The sequence below is a fragment of the Prionailurus bengalensis genome, chromosome C1, assembly GCF_016509475.1.
Source record: "Prionailurus bengalensis isolate Pbe53 chromosome C1, Fcat_Pben_1.1_paternal_pri, whole genome shotgun sequence".
In the NCBI taxonomy this organism is placed as follows: Eukaryota; Metazoa; Chordata; class Mammalia; order Carnivora; family Felidae; genus Prionailurus; species Prionailurus bengalensis.
In genome coordinates, this window is record NC_057345.1 from 3770359 (window position 1) to 3791414 (window position 21056).

A 21056-nucleotide genomic window follows, 5' to 3' on the forward strand; every position below is an offset into this window, starting at 1 on the left:
ATAAAGATAAAGGTAAGATTTCGTTGGTTTGAAAACAAATAAACAGCAAAACCCACCATGAGGTACACTTCTGAGTCTTTGGAAAGACGGGTAAATAGAAATGAGCAAGTGAGGAAATGTCCCTGTGCCAGGCAAGTCTGCTCCTGCCCCATGAGGGCCGTTCTCTTCATGTTAACCTATGGATTCCCCAGAACCCCTAAAAAGGGTCTAACAAGTTCATTTGGAAAACCAGCCCAGCCAGAATATACAGAGAGGTGGGGGACGGGGAGGGGCGGGGCTGCTATAAATACAAAGCACAGCCAAGTAGCACCTCTCACCAAATAGCATGCCTGCCTTTCGTGGTCAGATAATCTAATGCAGAGTCTGACAAACCACAGCCCACAGGCCGATCTAGCTGGGAGCTAAGAATGGCTTTCATCTTTTTAAAGAGTTGTTAAAAAAAAAAAAAAAAGAAAAGAAAAGAAAAGAAAAGAAAAAAAAAGAAGATTCCAGAGGGAACATATGTAACCCAGAAAGTCTAAAATATTTACTATCTGGTCCTTAACAGAAATCAGTTTGCCAACCTCTGGTCCAATGGAGCAAAATATAAAATCCAGAAATAAACCCACTTAATAAAAAAATGTTGGTATGTGATAGGGGTGGCCCTCAAGTCCCTGAAAAAAAAAAAGATGTCCTTTTTAATAAACAGCACTGGGTCAAAAGGAGAGACATTTGAAAAAAGATAAAATTGGATCCCTATCTCCGATCAAACAATAGAATAAACTGCAAATAAACCAGAAATCTCATGTGAAATATGAAACCTACAAACCCTCCAAGAAAACGTGTGCTTCTCTCTACGAGCTGGCGAGGAGGACGCCCTCATATCCAGGACTCGGGAAAACTCAGAAGCAATACAAAGGAAGACTGGCACATTAGACAGGACGAAAACAAAACTTTACTTTGGAAAACCCACCAGAAGCAAAGTAAAGACAAAGCAGGAGAACGTATCTGCAACTGACGTCACAGGCAACAGTTAATCCCCCTAATAAACAGAGTTCCCAAAACAGGACAGAACGGACAAAAACTCAGGGAGAGAAATGGAAAAAGATAGGAATAGAAGTTTGCAGACAAGGACAAATCTAAAAGACACTCCACTTCACTCGTTATAACAGAAATGCAAATTAAAACTTCACAAAGATCCATCTCACAAGATCAGACTGTAAAACTCCCAAAGGTAAACAACCCATTTTGTGGGCAAGACCCTGAGGAAAGAGGCAGCCCCAGGCACTGCCAGTGAATCACAGGAAGGTCATGGGTTAAGCCGGTGGGGGGGGCAGGGAGCGTGGGTAACCCAGTGGGAGGGGCTAACCCGGTGGGGGGCGGGTGCTGGCACATCTGTAACCTGACAGCTTGCCAACGCACCCTAAACACACAGCGCCAGGCGCAGAGAACACGTTGACCCCGGTTACTAATTGCCACCTTCTCTGAAAGGCAAAGCCCTGGCACCAGTCAGAGTGTCCCTCAGCAGGAGACCAGGCCGAGTGAAGCACAGGGCAGGCGCCCAGAGCAGTTCGATGCGGCGTGGAAACCAGCGCACAGGGGCTCCGTGTGGAGTCAGGTTCGGGGTGTAAGGTGAACTGAAAAAAGCAAGTGAGAAAGAGTGTTATTTGCTATGCTACCTGTTGAACAAAGAAACAAGGAGAAATAGAAATATCGTTGCTTACTTTTTAAAACAAACAAAAACAGAAGGAGAAGCTGGAAACTAAAAGGCTGGTTACCTCTAGGAGGCTGAGTGGGGTGTGGATGGTCTGGAGAGGACAAGGGGTTTATATTTTGAGCCATGTAAATATTCCAACATAAAATTAAAAACAAATGAAAACCAATGAATCTGACTGAATACCAAATTGGTACCAGCTCCCCAGAATCGTCTCCAGGTCTGTCCTCAGCGGGACGTGGCCCAGGAAGGGAGAAGGCCAGAAATCTGAGCCCTCCACTCAGTGATTGTGCCCTTAGCATTAACAGTAGCAATGTAATTCTTCTTTTTTTTTTAATGTTTATTACTTATTTTTTGAGAGAGAGAGAGAGAGAAGCAGAGAGAGAGAGAGAAGCAGAGAGAGAGGGAGACACAGAATCCGAAGCAGCTCCAGGCTCCTAGCTGTCAGCACAGAGCCCAACGCAGAGCTCAAATTCACGAACCATGAGATCATGACCTGAGCCGAAGTCAGACGCCCAACTGACTGAGCCACCGAGGTGCCCCAGTAGCAATATAATTCTGAAAATACATGATAGAAATTGTAAGGCAAAGTAAGTAAATACATTGTCAGGAAACACGATTCCCAGTATAAAAAGATACAAATAAATTCCTTTGAGGAAAAAACTAAATCTCAATGAGGAATACCAGTGTGAACTCATGCTATAATATACTCTCCAGCTCTACCCAGGGAAAGGCTTAGAAGCAATGCGACCCAGAATCAAAAGCACCCCAGCCCTGGGTCTCTAAGCGTGCCCCACACAGGAGAAGCAGCTGGTCCAGGTCGGAGGCAGAGAAGGCACATGGGGAGCCCAGGACATGGGGCCGTTCCAGAAAGCGAGGCTGCGTCAGGGCTCCTGGCCCACTGGGAGGTCTCCTACCGGCCAAACATAGGGAAGCCTGAGCATCAGAAAGTAGTAACGACTGGGGATGCCTGGGTGGCTCAGGTGGTTAAGCCTCCAACTTTGGCTCAGGTCATGATCTGAGGGTCTGTGGGTTCAAGCCCCATGTCGGGCTCTGTGCTGACAGCTCAGAGCCTGGAGCCTGCTTCGGATTCTGTGTCTCCCTCTCTCTCTCTGCCCCTCCCCCACTCACATCCTGCCTCTCTCACTCAAAAATAAACAACAACAACAAAAAAAGTAGTAACGATGAATTTAACACACTGAATAAATATCAGAGTGATGTTCTAAAAACAAAACAAAAACACGGACAGGACATATATCAACTGTGGACTGTCCCTACTGGGGTAGCTGTTACAACTTCTTACTCTGCAAACTGGAAATTCAAGGGAAAGTATCAAGCTTTTGTTCTGTTTTGGAGGATGTATATGTAGTTCACCCTTGGTTGATAAGGAAAAATTTTTCGCTAATAGAAGAATGTCAGTTAATGGAGGGAAACCAAATGATAAAATCAGAAAAACTACCACTTACAAGATTCCAACTCAAGTTTATTTATTTATTTTTGAGAGAGAGTGAGCGAGTATGCATGAGCAGAAAAGAGGCGGAGAGAGAAAGAGAGTCCCAAGCAGGCTCCACGCTGTCAGCGTGGAGCCCAATTTGGGGCTCGATCGCATGAACCATGACAGCATGACCTGAGCAGAAACCAAGAGTCGGGACGCTTAACTCAGTGAGCCACCAGGCGCCCCGACAAAATTCCAGTGAAAGACTTGACCCAGGCAAAGCTCCACCAAGGATGTTAGAAGAGTGGGTGAAGGTTGTTGGGTGGATACTCACGTGGAGCCCAAGAATGGCCTGAGAACTCCGTGCTGAGTGCCAAGGGGAGCCACCTCCCTTCCCCCAGAGGCATGTGGGGCGGTGCCTCACCCAAGGGACCAAACCAGCACCCTCACCATGAGCCCTGACCTCGAGACTGCAGATGGGATGTCACATGAGGCACGTGGAACGCTGGTGCCACATCCAGACCCTGACGGAGCGCGTAAGCCCTGACCCTCCGTGCGCAAGACCTACCGAGGGCCAGGGTCAGTAACAGTGTGTGGAAACCATCACATGCACGCAGAATGAGGGATGTTCTCCAGGACCACTCGCCTGGGCCCTTCAAACAGCCACTGTCGCCGGAAAGAGAAGGCAGGGGACTATTCCAGAGGAAAGGACGTTAAGGAGGTGACCCCCAATATCACACAGGTCCCAGACTGCGTGTCACAGAGAAAAAGCAGCCACAACAAACGTTATGAGGGAAAACGGGGACGGGGCAGTGAGACTCCTGTCCATTCCAGGACAACGGTGGAACCATTTCTCAGTAAAGCCTGACACTGTGTTTAGAGGTGAAGTGTCACCTCCCCTGATACTGGCTTTCAAATGATCGAGGGAAACAGATAAACAGCGAACGCAAGCGTGTCACAGTACACAGACACGGTTTTGGTAGGTGGGGACGTGAGATTGTACGCGGAGAAGGCACAGGACACAGAAGAGCCACCAAGGAAGAGGCAGCACCCAATGGGCCCAGAGCGGGGCTGGCAAACGCCAGCACGAGAGTTCTCCAGACCAGGGGGCTCCCGGCTGACCCAGAGCTCAAGGACTCCAGCTCCCGTGCTAAGAAAGGTCCCACTGGCCTAGACATCGGGAGGAACGTGTTAGAGACGCCCAACTCCAGGCCAGAAAGCAAAGGAAATAAGGGGAAGAAGGCGTCGCATGTGTGCGGGAGGATAGGACCACAAACGGCTGAGCCCTCCTGAAAAGAACAGGGACAGCAGTCGGCAAGGGAGCTCTGTCCTGAGGAAAGGAGGCAACAAAACACAATTCTCCTCACGAGCCGGAACACTGAGAAACGGGAGCCTGGGGCAGCCACCAGGTCCAGGGCCGTGGGTTCCGGAAACGTCTGCCCGGGAGGCTGCCACGTCTCCCGCTGGATCAAATCTACTCTAATGGATGGGCATTGGGGAAAACTGCTTGGCAAATCGACTAAAGATGACCACGTGTGCCCTAGAGCAGTTTCACTCGTGGGTGCACACCCAACACCAGTGCACACGCATACATACGCACCCAAAGAAGACGCAAAAGCCGGAAACAAGTCACATGTCTGTGGGCAACCGAATGGATAAATGGTGTGGAATACTCAGAGGAAGAATTTCCATACAGCCAAGATAAAGGCCGAACCACCGCTCCACGCGGCAACCTGGATGGACTTCGCGGACACGTCCAGCAGAAGTGAGACTCAGAAGGGCACGCACAACATGATCCGGCTCCAGTCCAAAACCACAGGTGCGCTGGTCTACAGTGACAGACTCTGAGGGGCGTTCACCCCTGGGGAAGCCAAGGATGGGGGGGGGGGGGGCGGGGGAGGCCCAGGTACCGGTCTGCAGTCCTATCAGGGTGGCTGGGCTGGTGGTCCACAGCGGTGTTCACTTTGTGAACACTACAACGTTTATAAACATTAACTCAAAACGGATCACAGACCTAAACTTGAAACGCAAAACTCTGGTACCCGGGAAGACAGGGGACACAAATCCAGGTGACCTTGGGTGTGGCGACAGGTTTTTCGCTCTAATACCAAAGACACAAGGCACCCATGACAGAAATAACTGATAAACCGGACTCCATTCAAATCAAAAACGTCTGCCTTCCCAAAGACACTGGTGAGACCACGAACAAGGGGAGCCGCAGGCGCAGAGAAAACATCCGCAAAACATATATCTGATGACGGTCTTTGGTGCAAAATAAACAAGGAACTCTTAAAACAAACAATAAGAAAACATAGTCTACAAATACGCAAAAGGAACGGGCAGACACCTCCCCAGAGAGACGGGCACGTGGCAAGTCACTCTTTGCGGACAGGCTCCCCATCGCACGCCATAGGGGAAACGCAAGCCAACCGGCAGCGAGATACCAACGTGTACGTGTGAGAACGGCTAAAACCCACAACACCGACAACGCCAATGCCGAGAGGGCGTGGAGCAGGCCCGCGCTCGTGGCTGGCGGGGACGCAACACGGTGCAGCCACTCGGAAAGACAGTCCTTCAACAGCAAAAGGCAAAAACTGGAAGCCGTCAACATGCCCTTCAGTAGGGGAACGGAGAAATACACGGTGGTCCCTCCAGACAATGGAACGGGACGCAGCGCTAAAAAGAAATGAGCTACCGAGCCCCAAGAAGTGATGGAGGAATCTTAAATGCATACTACTAAGTGAAAGAAGCCAGTCCGAGAAGGCTACGTCCTACACAATTCCAAGCATACAACACCCTGGAAACGGGAGACCATGGGGACAGGAGAAAGATCAGTGGTGGGGAGGGGGGAAGGGGGCGGGGAGAGGGAGGGTTGAAGACGTGGAGCACAGGGCATATGTGAGGGGTGAAGTTATTCTGCACGATACTGTACGGGGATCTAGATGTTCTGTGTTTGTCAAAACCCGCAGAATGTACACCACCAGGAGCAAGCCTTCGTGCGAACTCTGAGCTTTAGTTAACAACAAAGCGTCAACACTCGTCCATCGACTGTGACAAACGTCCGCACCTGATACGAATGGCTGCTAACTGGGGAGACTCTGGGAGCAGCAGGTATTTGGGAACTCTGGACGACCAGCTCAGTTCCTCCATAAAACTAAAACTTCTCTAAGAAATAAAACCTATTAATTTTCAAAGGCTGGTGCAACTGAACGCTTTGTTACACACATGTTCTGTCTCAACAACAGAAGAAAACATATCCTAAGTAAGGCTCAAGAGAGGCTAGGTGCTAGGCCGCGAAGAAGGACCCCAAGCTGGAGCTGCTGGAGGGAGCCCAGACCCGCCCAGGCAGGGGCAACATTGGCTACGTCAGCTGGGTAAGACACAGAAAGGAACTTCTTTTTTTTGGACTTGAACTTAAGAATTCTGGACTTTGAATTCTGATTCATAATGACAAATTTTGATTTTGGAGTTTAACTTCTTTGGACCTCAACTTGCAAGGAAATTTCTTTTTTTTTAAGTTTTTTTAAAGTTTTATGTTATTTTGTGGGTGAAACAGCACAAGTACGGGAGGGGCAGAGAGAGAACGAGAGAGACAGAATCCCAAGCAGGCTCTGCACCATCAGAGCAGGGCCCGATGGGGGCTCAAACTCATGAACTGTGAGATAATGACCCGAGCCAAAACCAAAAGTTGGACACTTACCCGACTGAGCCACCCAGGCACCCCAGGAAATTTAATTTTTGAACTAATTTCTCTCTGAGAAATTCATACGGTAAAGGAGTTTATATTCCAATCAGGCCTTCTGTACGGAATCGCCTAAACACTATCCCTTTAACCTCACCGCAGAACCTCCGGGAGCTGCCCTAGATAACGTGGCCAGATGGGGCTCAAAACAGGAAATGGAAGAGGAGACATGTTCTCGGCAACAGGTGCATGGGAGCCTTGAAATCAATGCACTATTCTGATCCATCTCAGAGCCTTCTGGGGACATGAGCTCAACTGTCCACCAATGGTCCCGGGAGGATGGGCAAAGAGAAGGCAGTCGGTTCGGGAGAAGTGGTCCCAAGAAGGCTGGGAAACCCAGGGAGCTGAGAGAACAAAACCTGGGAATGTGGCAAAGGTCCTTTCCTGGCCCACATGCTTCCAAGCAGAGAGACCTCCTGCGCCCACCCTCTGCCCAGTGCAGGCTCCTCCCCAGGCCAAGGACAGCTCATCAGCCGGAGGGATTTGGAGAAGGAGCAGACCTGAGCTGCACCCCCTTCCCCTCTGTCTTTTCAGACTTGCCTGCAGGGAGAGAGGATGCCAGGGGCCTCAGACAAGCAGGGGGCGAGGGCTCTGCCCTGGGGTCCGTGGCTGGCGTCAGCTGTGCAGCTACCTCTGCCGGCAGCAAAGCCCATCGGATGGAGAGGACCACCAGCAAGACGCCCGGCTCTCGGACCCACCAACGCCTGCAACAGCTCTGACCCTCTCGACCGATTCTGACCTTGTGACCTCCCCCCACCCCCCGGCCCAGCAACTTGGCTGACCCTGTCTGCTGTTTTCTAAGCATTTATGCTTATTTTCAAATTTCTCTCCCTCCACTTTTATTGGATTTGTTCTGGTTTTTCCCCAAACTTCATGAGTTGAACAATTAGATCGGCATTTTAAAAAATGCTTTCTTCTTCCCCAATACAAGCATTTAAAGCTGTAAATTTCCGGGGCGCCTGGGTGGCGCAGTCGGTTAAGCGTCTGACTTCAGCCAGGTCACGATCTCGCGGTCCGTGAGTTCGAGCCCCGCGTCAGGCTCTGGGCTGATGGCTCAGAGCCTGGAGCCTGTTTCTGATTCTGTGTCTCCCTCTCTCTCTGCCCCTCCCCCGTTCATGCTCTGTCTCTCTCTGTCCCAAAAATAAATAAACGTTCAAAAAAAAAAAAAAAAAGAAAATTTAAAAAAAAAATAAAAAAAAAAAATAAAGCTGTAAATTTCCCCTGGGGCACCTGGGTGACTCAGTTGGTTAAGCATCCAACTTTGACTCCGATCATGGTCTCACGGTTTGTGAGTTCAAGCCCCACACAAGGCTCTGCACTCTAAACATAGAGCATACTTCAGATCCTCTGTCTCCCTCTCCCTCTGCCCCCCTCTGGCTTGCTCTCTCTCTCGAATATAAATATAAAAACATTTAAAAATAAATAAATAAGTAAATAAATAGTCATGTCTATTTTTATTTCTTCATTAACCTATGGAATAATTACAAATATATTTTAAAATTAAAAAAACAAAAAACCCGGCAGTTCAGAGCCTTTTTTGGGTGAGGGAATGGTTGATTTCTGATCTGCAGCGTTTCGGTCAGAGAATGCCATACCATTAGATCGGATACTGAGTCTCCTGGTACAAGGTGATGCCTGCGTGATGGCCTAAAACATACACACATGTCTGTGAATGATCAGTTTCCATAAGTCTCAAAGTATGCTTGAAAAGAACACATATTCTCTAAACTGGTCCTGCAGGTTTTGTAAGATCATCTTTTTAGACTGTATTTTACAATTTCCCCCATTATTTTCTGCCTGATATGTCAACTCACTGACACAGGTCGGTCCAATCTTCTGTGACTGCAGGTTTGTCAATTTCTGCATAAAGTGTATCAATTTTTCTTTTATATTTTGAGGCTATGTTTTCTGGAAGTTCAACAGATACAGAATTATTTATTTTCTTAGTGATTATTCCCTCGATTATATTTCATAGGTTTCTTTATCCCTAGCACCGCATTTGCCTTTTGCCTCTTTTGTCTGTGCTAATGTCGTTAAACTACCCTCATTTGATTAGCATTTTAACACATCGTTTTCCACCTGCCCTTTCTACTTAAGAGACACAAGGTACCCAGCTCTGCCCCTTACCATGTGACTGGCCATCAAGAAAAACAACACTTTTGATCTGTTTTGGTCTACTGCAGTTTAAATCCACTGGTTTATAATGATACCAGAAACAAACTTTGGCCCCACTCTCGAAGGATGCTAGGGAACTGGCTAATTATTGTGAAAATTAGTAAATAAAAGGGAAGAACTGAGCATTATTCTGCCTTTCCTACGTGAACTGTACCTCAGAAAGTTTCTCTTCATGGAGGCATTCCAGCTGACAAATGAAGAGGGGTTCCAGAAGGAGAATGCCACCACTTAAACCCTGAGCATAATTATCCGGCCATCAGCAACGGACCTGGTGGCCACCGACACGGCACAGACAGAAGCGACCGGGCCCTATGCAGCTGCCAGACGTAGTGAATGCAACCCCGGCCCCAGAGAATTCCGGCCCAAAACAAAAACATGCCTCTGGCCACGCACATAGATCTCACTCCCAATGTACAGAAAAAACAGGGACAGAGAGGGACATTCTAAATGTCATCATTGGGAAGCAAAACCCCAGTGCAGACTGAGGGGAGCTCCACGGGACAAGCAACGTGGCTACTTCAACAAATAAATCGGAAGCAGAGACTGGGGACGGCAGGGGGACCGCGGACAGACACGAGAGCGACGCCACTGCAACGTCCGTCCAGGGAAACGTACCTGAGAAAACCTTTAAAAATGTTATCATCCTCAAAAACAAAACAAAACAAAACAAAACAAAAACCCTTCTTCAACCTCAAAATAAAAATGCATGAAGTTACTGGGAAAATTTTAACATCAGCTATTTGATGGCATTATGGGATTATTATTCATTTCAAGCAAGATATACTGAGGTTACAGTGTTCAGAAAGGACTCCTTAGTTTTTAGACACATGTAAGGAAATACTCGCAGATGAGATCAGACGACGTCTGGGGTTTGCTTCGAAGCGACCCTGGCTCAGGGACCCCTGGGGTGGGGGCCCGCCGGTGGACACACTGGTTCCCTACACCGTTCCTTCCAATTCTGCACGTGCTGGAAATGTTTCATCACGCGTCATTTGAAAATAACAGAACTTGCAGACAAGGCTCGGTGCAGGGCTTCTCACGCCCACCAGACGCACGAGCACTTACCAGCATCGGAAGAATCATCTCTGTCGGCAAGAACCAGGAGATGCAGCAGAGAACCGGGAAGCGTCCTGCCCGCCTCGTCCAGCCTGACCAGCTGCAGCCGCGGCGTTGTCACGGGCGGGAAACGGTAGAACTGGAAGGTGAAATACACGGTCTTTGGCCACGGCGCTGCCCGGCTGTCTTGGGACACTCTGAATCCAATAAGAGCCCAAATTAATCGAGCCTCCAGAGCAGAGAACCTGGGCTTTCAACAGCCCAGTGCCACAGGCCACACGCCGCCTCGTCCGCCCACCGGGCGGCTCCACCGGGAACTCGGGGAGCCCGCTGGACAGCAACCCACTTCAGCCCCAGCTGGAGAACCTGCCCACGTAGCCACACGAATACCGAAGAATTGACCGACACAACACATTCAATCACAGAAGACCAGGCAAAAGCAGGTTTGACCACGGTCAGAAATGGCTGAGTGGGCGTCATAGTAAGATGAAAATAAAAACAGACAGCGTCCCTTAGTCTGGTAAGATCTCAGCATGGAGGGTTCTCCCAGCTCAGAACCACACAGAAGTGTTTCTTCAACGCAAGGAAAGCGAGAGCCAGAAAGAGGAACACAGAACACTTAAGAACGTACCTGCTAAAGGCAAGAAACTGCAGTACTATTTCGTTGCCTTGTAGACAATCGGATTCTTCCTTCTGAGGGTTGAATTGCACGGGGTCTGCGGGATTTACAGTCTCGGCTGGTTGCTTATTGGCATCCAGAATCTCAGGAAAGCCGGAGGCCTGCAGGAGCACCATCGAGGCCCTCGAGAGCTTACTTCCAGAGCTGAAACAGAAAGACCCCCGCAGCCGGCCTCCAGGAAAGAGACAGGGAGGGGCAGGACCTGTGGCCCCACCTCTGGGGACAGCCTGTTGCTCGGGGTCCGTCTTCGCAGCACGGCACACGCCGGGACCTCCCACGGCCGCCCCTCACCTCCTGGCCTGGACGCCCGCGACAATCGGGACGTGCACCGGTGTGAAAGGTAGCTCCTGCAAGTGTTCGGCAACAGATGCTCCCAGGACCAAGGACGCCTGGCTCAGCTCGGCTTCCAGGTGACAGATCCTGCCCTCCAAGGGGAGCCCCTGCTGAGCAAAATGTGGGCCCGGGTGAGGCCAGCCAGGATCCCAGCCTGTAACAACCAAGGATGCTGGGGTGTGGGGGTTCACGGACGAACCACCTCTGTCAGACTGCCAGCTTCAGCAAATGAAAACACAGGAGGCCCAGTTGCCTTTTAACATCAGGTAAACAATGAATAATCTCGGTATAATGTAAGTACGTCCCGTGAAATATCCACGACTGACTTATACTAAAAAGTCACCGTTTATCTGAAACTCGGGTTTATCTGGGCATCTCGTATTTTGTGTGAGTCGGGAAGCAACGAGAAAGGTAGCATCAATTTTATGAACAGGTACCATGGGAGAGATGTGCTGTCTGAGAAGGTCAATTAACATAAAAACCACATTTATAGAACAGAAAAACAAGCCCTCCTTCAAACCACAAGACGCACTGGTCCCCAGCCCCCGGCTGGCGTGTGCAGACCTTCCTCTCATCCCATGTCACTGGGGTATTCTAGTCATCCCCTTGTATCCCACCTCCCACGTCCCTCCAGAGTAGAAGGCGTGTCTAACTGAAGAGCTTGTCCGGGGACCGGAATACTCTCCTTCGAGCCTGCTTCCCCAGCTTTCCGTTCCAGCTCAAAGGAACACCACAAAACCAGGGAGGACTCTCACACATCTCAGCTGTCGACACTAAGAGATTCAGGCTTTTCATAAACACACGAGCCCCGGACAGACTTTAGACCGAGGCATTTCACGGTCCTGGGCGTGTTCTCAAATAGATAAGGGGACGGCACTACTTTTCCTCAATAGACCCCCAGTATAGCACTGAAGACGTGGTTTACAGGAGCGGCAGCCAGCTTTTGGAATCAGACTTCACGTGCTCTCCCCAAGGTCAGCGGCAGCACAGGCCTGTCTGAGCCCAGAACGCACCGGGATCCAGGACGGCGGGTTCCGCTGCTTCTCCTTCAGCTGCTGACAGCGAGGAGAGTGTCCCGGAGTGCCGCAGGCTTGGGTCGGCCTCTATTTCTACCTCTGGCAAAACTGTCCTTCTCTTTCAGGCACAGAGACCTGAGGGTGGTCTAGCTCTGTCTGCTCAGCGGGAGCAAAAGCCTGATTAAGCCCTGTGGCAGGAAGAGCTCCCACCCCTAATGCTCCTTGGTCAGCAGGACAGAACGGTGGCAAACACCGGAAGCAAGAACTGTTAAGCCATGTCCACACACACACCCTCCCCCCCCCCCCCCCCCCCCCCCCGCGACCGTCACCATGCCCGTATCACGGAGAGCCCATGAGGGTCTCGGCCACCTCACCAAGGCCCGGCACAGCTCACAAAGCCAGAGGCCTCAGCAGAAGTCAGGGTTCGGAGCCACTCCCTGGAGGAAGGAAGGAAGGGAGGGCGTACTTACCGCCTGGGCCGGGGAGGGCTCAGAGCCGGCAGGTTGCGGGGACGACGGCGTGGCCGAGCGGCACCGGGCGGCGGACCGTGGGGAAGCCGCCAGCTGGGAGAGAGACAGCTGAAGGGGAGGAAGCGTGGACGAGACGTGAGACGCACCCCCGTCACGTCACGGCGCCCCCCCACCCACGCTGGCACAGACCCGGTAAGCGGGGCAGAGAGGGCAGCGGGAATGCGGCCTCGTGCTCGGAGGCTGCTCTGGAGCCCAAGACCGCTCCTGACTTCCTTCAGTTCAGCTGTGGACGCGCAAGGCCGTGCCCTCTCCCAGAAGGTAACGTTTGCTTCCAAAATCTTACTAGCACAGGAGAGCAAGTGGAGAGAGGGAGGGCCGGGGAAGCCAGGGTCTCTGCCACTCGCGGGCTGCAGGGCGGGCTGGTCTCTGGGCCTGGCGGGGTTTCGCTTCTAGCCGGGGACTGAACATCTCGAGACCCTTCGAGTCCCAGCACCTGCGCTCCCGTGGCATGAGCCTGGCACGAGGGCAACGACTGCGATGGCGGCCCAGGCGGGCTCTGGAGTCAGACCGCTGGGATGGAGTCCCCACCTCATCACTAGGATCACGCGACCGTGGGCAGGTCGCCAGACACCTTTTTTTTTCCCCTCGGTGTCCTGTCTGTACGACGAAGAAAGCACCTAAATCACAGGGCCAGCTGGGAATGAAGCGAGAGCCCGCGGGGAGGGGGTGGCAGGGAACCCGGCACGTGGCCAGCCTTCCGTAAACATCACAGGCGTTCGGAAGCTGAGTGCGGCCGTCAAGGGGGCCCACCGTCCACTGGAGACCCCCCTCTCAAATCCCGGACTCTGTCACACACAGCCACAGCCGGCCCGAGGAGGTGCGGGTGCAGAAGGACTCGACACACGAAGAGGTGGTGAGGGCATACGACCGAGTGGGGGCGTGTGGCAACAGGGGACCCCAGAGCCCTCGAGGGGGCAGAGGAGAGCCGCAGGGTCTGTTCAGCTCCCCTCAGACCCCACAAGCTGTCTTGAGCCTCTCCTGCCCCTGGAAGCAGACAGCGCTGTCCTGTGAGTCCCAAACATTTAGGGTGACATGGAAACTTCTGGAAGGAAAGTGCTTGAACAGGCCAGCAGGGAAGCCTGGGAGGCTGTCCCCACACACGTGTCTTCTGGCAAATACAACGCTCACTACTGAGCCAGTTTACAAGCTGCATGGTATACAGGAAAACTGCTTCTGTGGGGACAGTCTGATACTGAATTATTCGACTTTTCTAGAAAGTCAGTTCCTAGGGTGCTGCTGGCAGACAACGTTGGCTGGAAGACAAGCCAACCCTGGCCCTGTACAAAATGGCGCAGCCGGAACCATGGGCGAGCACCACAACCACTCGGGTTTCCAGAGGCCAGAGCAAGGCAGGCCCTTCTCTGCCTACGCAGGAAACCCTCCAACGCAGAGCCGTCTGCTGACTGACGGGCGGTCTCTGCCGGCCGCAGCCTGTCTCCACCAGCACCAGCTGCTCAGCCGCTGGGCCTGGCTGGTGCCCCAGGCGGCCATGACCTCGCTGGCCAGGACACTGGTCGCTGCCAGGCCCCCTCTCCTGGCAGAGACGGTGGGGAGGAAGGAGATGAAGACCATACTACGGAGCCTCAGAAAAGCAACCAAGGCTGTTCGGTCCCGAGAGACTCTCAGCCGCTAGACATAACTGCCGGGGAGAAGACGTCATTTCTCAAAAGTATTGAAATGTGCCTCTGATGGCTGACCGCGTGATCACTAATAACACTGGCGGCCTCCGGATGTATGGAGAGCCGGGCAGCCGCAGCCGGGAGGGTGGGGCACAGCGGGGGCAGGGCAGGGACGGGACGCAGCACCTCGGCCCCTCCCCTTCCCCAGCCCCAGCCCACCAGGCGGGACACCACTGTCCTTCAAGACGCAGAGAAATGTAGCTGGAACCTTCGGGTAACTGAATTTGGAATTCTGAAACAGGCCTCTCGGGCCTGGACTTACCCCCGGTCCCACGGGCGAGTCCTGGGGGGCAGCGTGTCCCCGGGCTGGCAGCGCTGGTGGGCCTGGGGGAGAAACAGATGGAGGTGGGGAGGGAGCCCGAGTCAGCCAGGACCTGCCCCGTCTGCCCCCTGGCTGTGACCGGTGCCGCCCGCGGTGCCAGGCAGCAGCTACTGGGCAGAGTCCGGGGACCCAGCACTTTGGAGCAGACTTGGCCTGGGCAAGAGTGAGGATCGCTCTGCGGGTGACAGAGCAGAGGATGGAGCCTGAGCCAGGTGTGCTGGGGCTCCAGCTTCTCTGCCTGGCCTCGCGCTCTCCGATCGTGTGGTCTCACCAAGGGTGGGCTTCGTGACCGTGAAAGTCCTTGCGTGCCTGCCCAGGGTATTTCCATCTTCCCGCCGTTCACACACACCTGACTTCAAAGAGCTGGGGTCCCGTGTCGGCGGGCCTGGCATCTCCCCAGCTGGGGTGGACTTGACGTCAGGTAAGGAACTTCTAAACACCCCACTTTTCCTGTCTCCCAGCCCTGCTGATGCCCGCTCACTCCAGGTGCGGACGTGGTGAGACCGGGAGGGGTAGAGGCCCCCAGAGCAAGGGGCCAAGTGTGTCCTTTGACCTCAGGGATGCCAAGGCAGGCTCCCACAGGCTCCAACCTGCATCCACCTCGGAGTCCAGAGGGCACCCCCGTCAGCGGCCTGCCTGCCCCTTGCTAACAGGCCAAGGCAGGTGCTTCCCAGGAACTTAGAAACACTTGAGTCCCAGAAACTTCAGTGGCCCAAACTAGCTCATGGCAAGCCACTGATCAAGCTGTGCCTCCGGGGAAAGGTGTCACCTCGCCAGAAGCAAATGCACATGAGGATTCGGCCAGCCAGGGCACCTCCGCTCCATTTCAGCCACCCTCCTCCCCGAAACTGTCCAGCCACCGAGTCTTGCTTTGTCCCACCCGGAACGGGGACGCTGGAAAGCCCCACAGCCTGACTTTGGCAACAAGCATAAAACTGCAGGAAACGCCTCTGTGGCCCTCCACTAAGAAAAACCGGAGCCTGCCGTCCAAGACCCCCTCCACGCACCCTTGTTCACCCACCTTCTCAAAGCTGGGTGCTGTGCGCCATGTTTCTTGAGGTAATAAGTCTTTACATTGGGACTTATGCAATCTTATCTTCCTAGAGAATAAATCAGCACAAGGAAGACTTTGGTCGCAGACTAAAAAGATGCCTGCCGGTGATCACAGGGCCGGGACGCCCGGGGGGGCAGGGCCTGGGCGAAAACACACCAAAACCACAAAACATCCCGGCTCCAGCTTTTTGTTCCAACGCTCTGGGCGGTAATCGGTGACCGCTGGCCATGTTGCTTCCCAAACAAGACCACCTACCAGCCACAGCCAGTGGCTGTGGCTGTGGCTCCTCCGGAGCGTGGCCACTTCAGTGCCTCCAAGAGGCTCCCTGAGGCCACAAGGCCGGACCCAGGATGGGAGGCCTGAGCTCCAGCACAGGGCACAGCCGGGCCGGGAGCCACCGGGCAGCACATGTGCGGTGACGGCACATCAGAAAGAGCCACGTGCACGCAACACGGACACACGGAGGGAAAAGCGGCCATGGTCACATGTGCGGCCTGGTAACAACCGGGGCGGGGGGAGGTCCTGATGTGGAAAGGGGACCAAGAGAGGTCATGGCGTGGGAAAAGCCAGTCCCCAAACAGCCTGTCATCTCATCCACGTTCAAGGGCGAAAAGTTGGAAAAGAGCGCCGTGGATGCAGGAGCGTAGACAAGGCCACTGAAATCCACGTAACGGGGTGCGAGGGCGAAGGGCTATCACCTCCCCCTTGATGCACCAGGGTAAGCGTGCACATTCACGGGTCGGTGATGAAATTACAAAGAACTTCGGGGCACCTGAGCGGCTCAGCTGGTTAGGCGTCCAACTCTTGGTTTCAGCTCAGGTCATGATTTCACAGTTTCTCCCCTGCACGCGCCCCTTCCGGGAACAGCACCAGCATCTGGCTGAGCAGCCACAGGGCTCTGGTCTCCTGAAGAACACGGAAATGCCGAGAGGACCAGCAGCCCGGCACGCGCTCTGGGCGGCTCAGGGGCCATGCAGCCTGGGAAGCCACGTGCACCTAGGCCTCGGAGGTGGCACAGAGGACAGCGGGAAGGGCCTACCCAGGTGGTTCCCCCACCACCAGGGCTGAGTGCTGTGCGGACAGCATCCCCACCGACCGCCTGAGACAGAGGACAGCAGGTCAGCCACCTGAGTGAAGACGCATCTTCCCCGACACCTTGCCACCCACTGGTTAGCCTCCACTTGCTGAAAACCACCGTCAACAGAAGCTCCCCATCCAAGCCGCCCTCTGTCAGTTTGGCTTCTAGAAGCCCAAACTGTGGACGCAGACCCTCAGGTCACGCAAAGACCTGTGTCCTGGCACCTCCTCTGCCTGGGGGATGCGTGTGCAGGATCACGCAAATCTGAAACGTCAACGCTCCACAGACCGGGCCTTTGGTGAGGGGACTGGGCAGGGGTCACAGAGAGTTAGGCAAACAAGTGCACGGAGCAGATGCCTCTCCGGAAATGCTGGGGGGCTCACAGCACAACCACCTCCCTGCCCGTCCCCAACCAGGGGCCAGCCCCGTACAGCCGGTACTACCAAAGCCCTTTGTCCCAAAATGCAAGCTGTCTTCCGGGAATGCTTTTCTTAAACACCGCTGTGCGTTCTGGGGGGAAACTGAAGGAAGGAGTCAGCAGGCGGGCCAGATGAGGGGTGTTCACAGAGGAATACGCTGTCCAGGGGAACAAACCCACCTATGTCCAGCTGAGGGGTCAGTCATTGACTAGCTCAGGTCTCGGACGGGGGGTGGGGGTGGAGGGTCTGGCAATATTACAGGGTCAGAAGAGCGGACACCAAAAGCATGGCTGAGGAAGGGTCAACACTGCTAAAGACAGCATCACCGTGATTTAAAGAAAGACCTGGAGAAACAGATTTCCTCACTGGGCCTTGAAAATAAAGGATAATAACCAGTATCTGATGGTTATTCAGACACCAAGAATTCATACGGCAAACCCATTTGAAAGGCCCTCATTCCTAATTATTTGGGGGTAAACAGTCATCCTCCCTGAGACTCTAACCACAGGAAATGGGGACAATGAACAAACCACAGAGATTAGGGACAGCCAGCTCAGAGATGGCGTGGCTATGGGGCTTGGTGCTGCACCCAGGGTGCATGAGGGTGGCCGAGGGGCTCCTGCACACCGGATGCCTGGGGAGGCCCAGCACACCTGGGGGTGCTGCGGGGGAGGGGATGGGGCTGTCCACAGCTGCACAAGCCCCCCTCCACCCCCCGCCGCAGCCGCCGCCATTGCTCAGGCAGGCCGGGCAGTCAGGGACAGAGAGGGACACGCATCCCGAGCACACCCGGGGGTCCTAGGGTCCTGCCTGCGCCAGCAGCTGCCACGATGCTGCTAAGTTAGGGCCCAGGGTCCAACATGCACCTGAGCACCTGGGAAGCGGCTCCGCACCTGCGGGAGCAGCCGGGCTCTTTGTGTGAGAGATGTGTGCACCTGGTAGAGACGCCCCAACCCAGATGTTCCCTAAGCACAGAGCACACGGGAGAAGATGCATGCTCCAAGGGCTGACGAGGGGGTGTCACTACAAAGGCGTCACGTCTAATGTCTGTCCATCCTGCTGCTAGAGGTGCACGAATGCCCCAACCAGGCCCCAGAGGAGTGGGGAGAGCCAAGGGGTGCCCAGAGCCTGTCAGCGTCAGGGGCTGGCCACTGCAGGGACCTGCCCCTTGCCAAGGCCTCTGCTCTGGGCCACCTGCTAACGTCCTCCCCCAGAGCGCACACCTGGGATCCCTTGAAATCTGCTGGCTCACGTCACTCCAGCTAGACAGCTCAAACGCCCCTTCCTGAATGACTGCCCTGATGACACAACCCAGGGCAGGGAGCCGCCTGTCGGAGAGGACGTCCCTGCAGTGCCAACACACAAAGGGTCACAACCATGGCAAGAACCCAACCCAGGGTATCCTGGGAAACACCATGAGGACAGGTTTCCCACGACCCCTTCTACCCAGCTGTTTTTCAAATCCGTGAAGCGAACACACGGACATTCTGAGACCGCCAGAACATTCAAAAGTAAAATATGGGTCAGGGAAATTCCAAGTTCCAAAAACCAAGAGCGAGTGCCCTCTAGTGGCTCCGTGCACTTGTTCCCGGCGGGTGATGAGTGGGCCTCTGCTCCCTCGTAATTCTCCAGAGGACGTAAAAAAGATAATTCATAACAGAGAGCCAAAGTCCCTCACTTAACGTGACAGCCGCGTGTCGTCAAGATTTCCCACAGAACCGGGTAAGTTGGTAAAATATCGAAGGAGGAAAGGTTTCCATCACCGCTTAAGCACGAGAGATATTTAAGTCTCTTGCGTCGGGTCCTGGGAGGCCAGGCCTTCAAATGCTTGGAATCTGGGATGAAGGCAATCCTCTCAATGTGATGTGAATGCAGCGATAAATCCCAATTAAATAAACCAAATGCAATCAGGTTCCATCCGGGCGGACCTGCTGGTCCCCAGATGGTGGTGGAGAATGGATGGCACTGCCACCACACGTCTGTACTAGGTCTGGATCCTTCCAGCAATCTGTCTGCCATGATGTGAACCATAACTCTCCTAGTAAAGAACTCAGAGGGCGCGAACCCTGCATGCCCAACTAGGGCTCGGTGAGCCCCGCACGGGGAGCACACACCCCCAGCCAGTCATCCAGAGAGATGTCCGTCCCACTGACTAACATGATCATCTCGAGCCCAAAGCCAGCGGCGTCTGTGGGGAGGGAGGATCCCCTTCCCCCTGAACCTCCACAACATGCCTGGAGCCCAGGAGTGTCTGGCTTCCCATGGGCACTGCTCTGTGCCTGGCTACGTGCGGAGAGCTGGAGAGACTGGGGTCCGAGGGACAGGCCAGCTCCCACCGGTCTCCGTCCTCGCATGGCACAACAGGGGCAGGACTGCTGATATCCGTTCATTCGAATATCTCAAAACGCAGGCAAAGCTGACCCAAGCTGGGAGGCCGCCCACGGCAGAAGTGGCAGAGTGCAGGGACCAAGCGGGGACTTGGGTCCGTGGGTGACACATCTGCCGGCCCCACCCTGACTCTCCACTCTCTTCCAAGAGCAGCACCGATGGCTGCCAGTCGGGAACCACGCGGACAAAGGCAGGGGACGCAGCAGGGGCCCCGGTCAGGATTTCTATGGAACGTGTGAACAGAGGTTCTTTCTGCTGGGATTCCCCAGAGCTTCCGGGGTCACTACGTGGAGAAACTCTTCCCGGAAGGAAGCCAACAACAAGAGAGCTCAGGGGTGAGGGGATGAGGTGTGGGAGGCAGACGGACAGACAGACATCACTCGAGAGCCAGAACACAGCCAGGTCTCACATCAGCTCTGCAAACGTGTGCTGAGTGCTTTACTGGGCAAGACACAGAGGAGGACACACAGCCCCTCTCATGAGATGTTCCCAGGACGTCTTCGGCATCGAACAAATGCCCACACCAACGATCTGCACCTCTTCAGCAGAGTGATGCTCCTCCTCCCGCCCCCCAAGTACCCACATCCTAGTCCCCAGAGCCCATCACTGTGATGCTCCACGGCAAGGAATCATGGCCGCTGATCGGGGAGACCATCCTGGATGACCGGGTAGGCCCGACGCCATCACAGCAGGCCTTGTTGGTGACAGGGTGACACGGAGCGGCATCTGTCGGGAGCACGGACAAGGGCTAAGCTCCCCTCTGCGGGCTGACAGATTTGTTCACTCCCAGCTTTCTAAGAGATGAGCCTCCTGTGATCTAGAACATTCTTTCAGCAGGCATGACCTCTAGAAGCCCCAGGCTGGGGCTCAATGCCCTGCAGAGTGAACTTCCCTCTGACATCAGCCCTGCTCTCCACCACTGGTGCGGTTCTCGGTCAGACGCTGCCCTGGGCATCCCTAGGCAGAAGCCAAGAGGCCCCGACCACCAGGTGCTGGGCCGGCCGGACACAAGGCCGGCAGCCGCGGTCACTGCTTCACCACTTGCACTCGTGCAGACACGTCCCCGCCCACGGGAAGGACGCTGCTCTGCTGGCAGCCCTCACGCCCTTCCTCACAGGCCCGAGCTGAGAGCAGACGCCCCCCTCTCGGACTTGAAGAGGGTGGGAAGCGCCTCGTCAGAAGGGCAAACCCACGACACGCTAACAGCACAACCCAGAGGCGCACCCATGGTGCTCAGCGCGGCTCCGGCTCTTGGGCCCGCGTCTGCAGGACCCCCGTGCCAAGGGCCCCGTTACGCGTCACCGGCACAGCCTTCCGCGGGCTTCTGGTCAGGGAGCTCCGGGTGACAGGTGACACCGCGCCAGGCCACCCCTGTCACCGTCCAATCCTGCACCTCCACATCAAGCAGAAGCTCAGCCCACTGGCTCAAATGACAGCAATCTGTGGCGATTCGCGGA

At 54.3% G+C, this 21056-nt stretch overlaps 1 protein-coding gene across 5 annotated transcripts in view; it reads right to left on the reverse strand.

Moving 5' to 3' along the window:
* NPHP4 (nephrocystin 4) overlaps window positions 1-21056 on the reverse strand; it is a 111719-nt gene that overhangs the window by 30002 nt on the left and 60661 nt on the right. For 3 of the 5 annotated variants that reach the window (XM_043573632.1, XM_043573634.1, XM_043573636.1), the window contains 5 exons: window positions 14601-14662; window positions 12600-12707; window positions 11072-11223; window positions 10733-10924; window positions 10111-10298 (listed from right to left, as the gene is read on the reverse strand). In XM_043573632.1, coding sequence (XP_043429567.1) covers window positions 10111-10298; window positions 10733-10924; window positions 11072-11223; window positions 12600-12707; window positions 14601-14662 — 702 coding nt within the window. The remainder of the gene's footprint in view (window positions 1-10110; window positions 10299-10732; window positions 10925-11071; window positions 11224-12599; window positions 12708-14600; window positions 14663-21056) is intronic. The other 2 variants (XM_043573635.1, XM_043573633.1) reach the window with 1 other exon arrangement.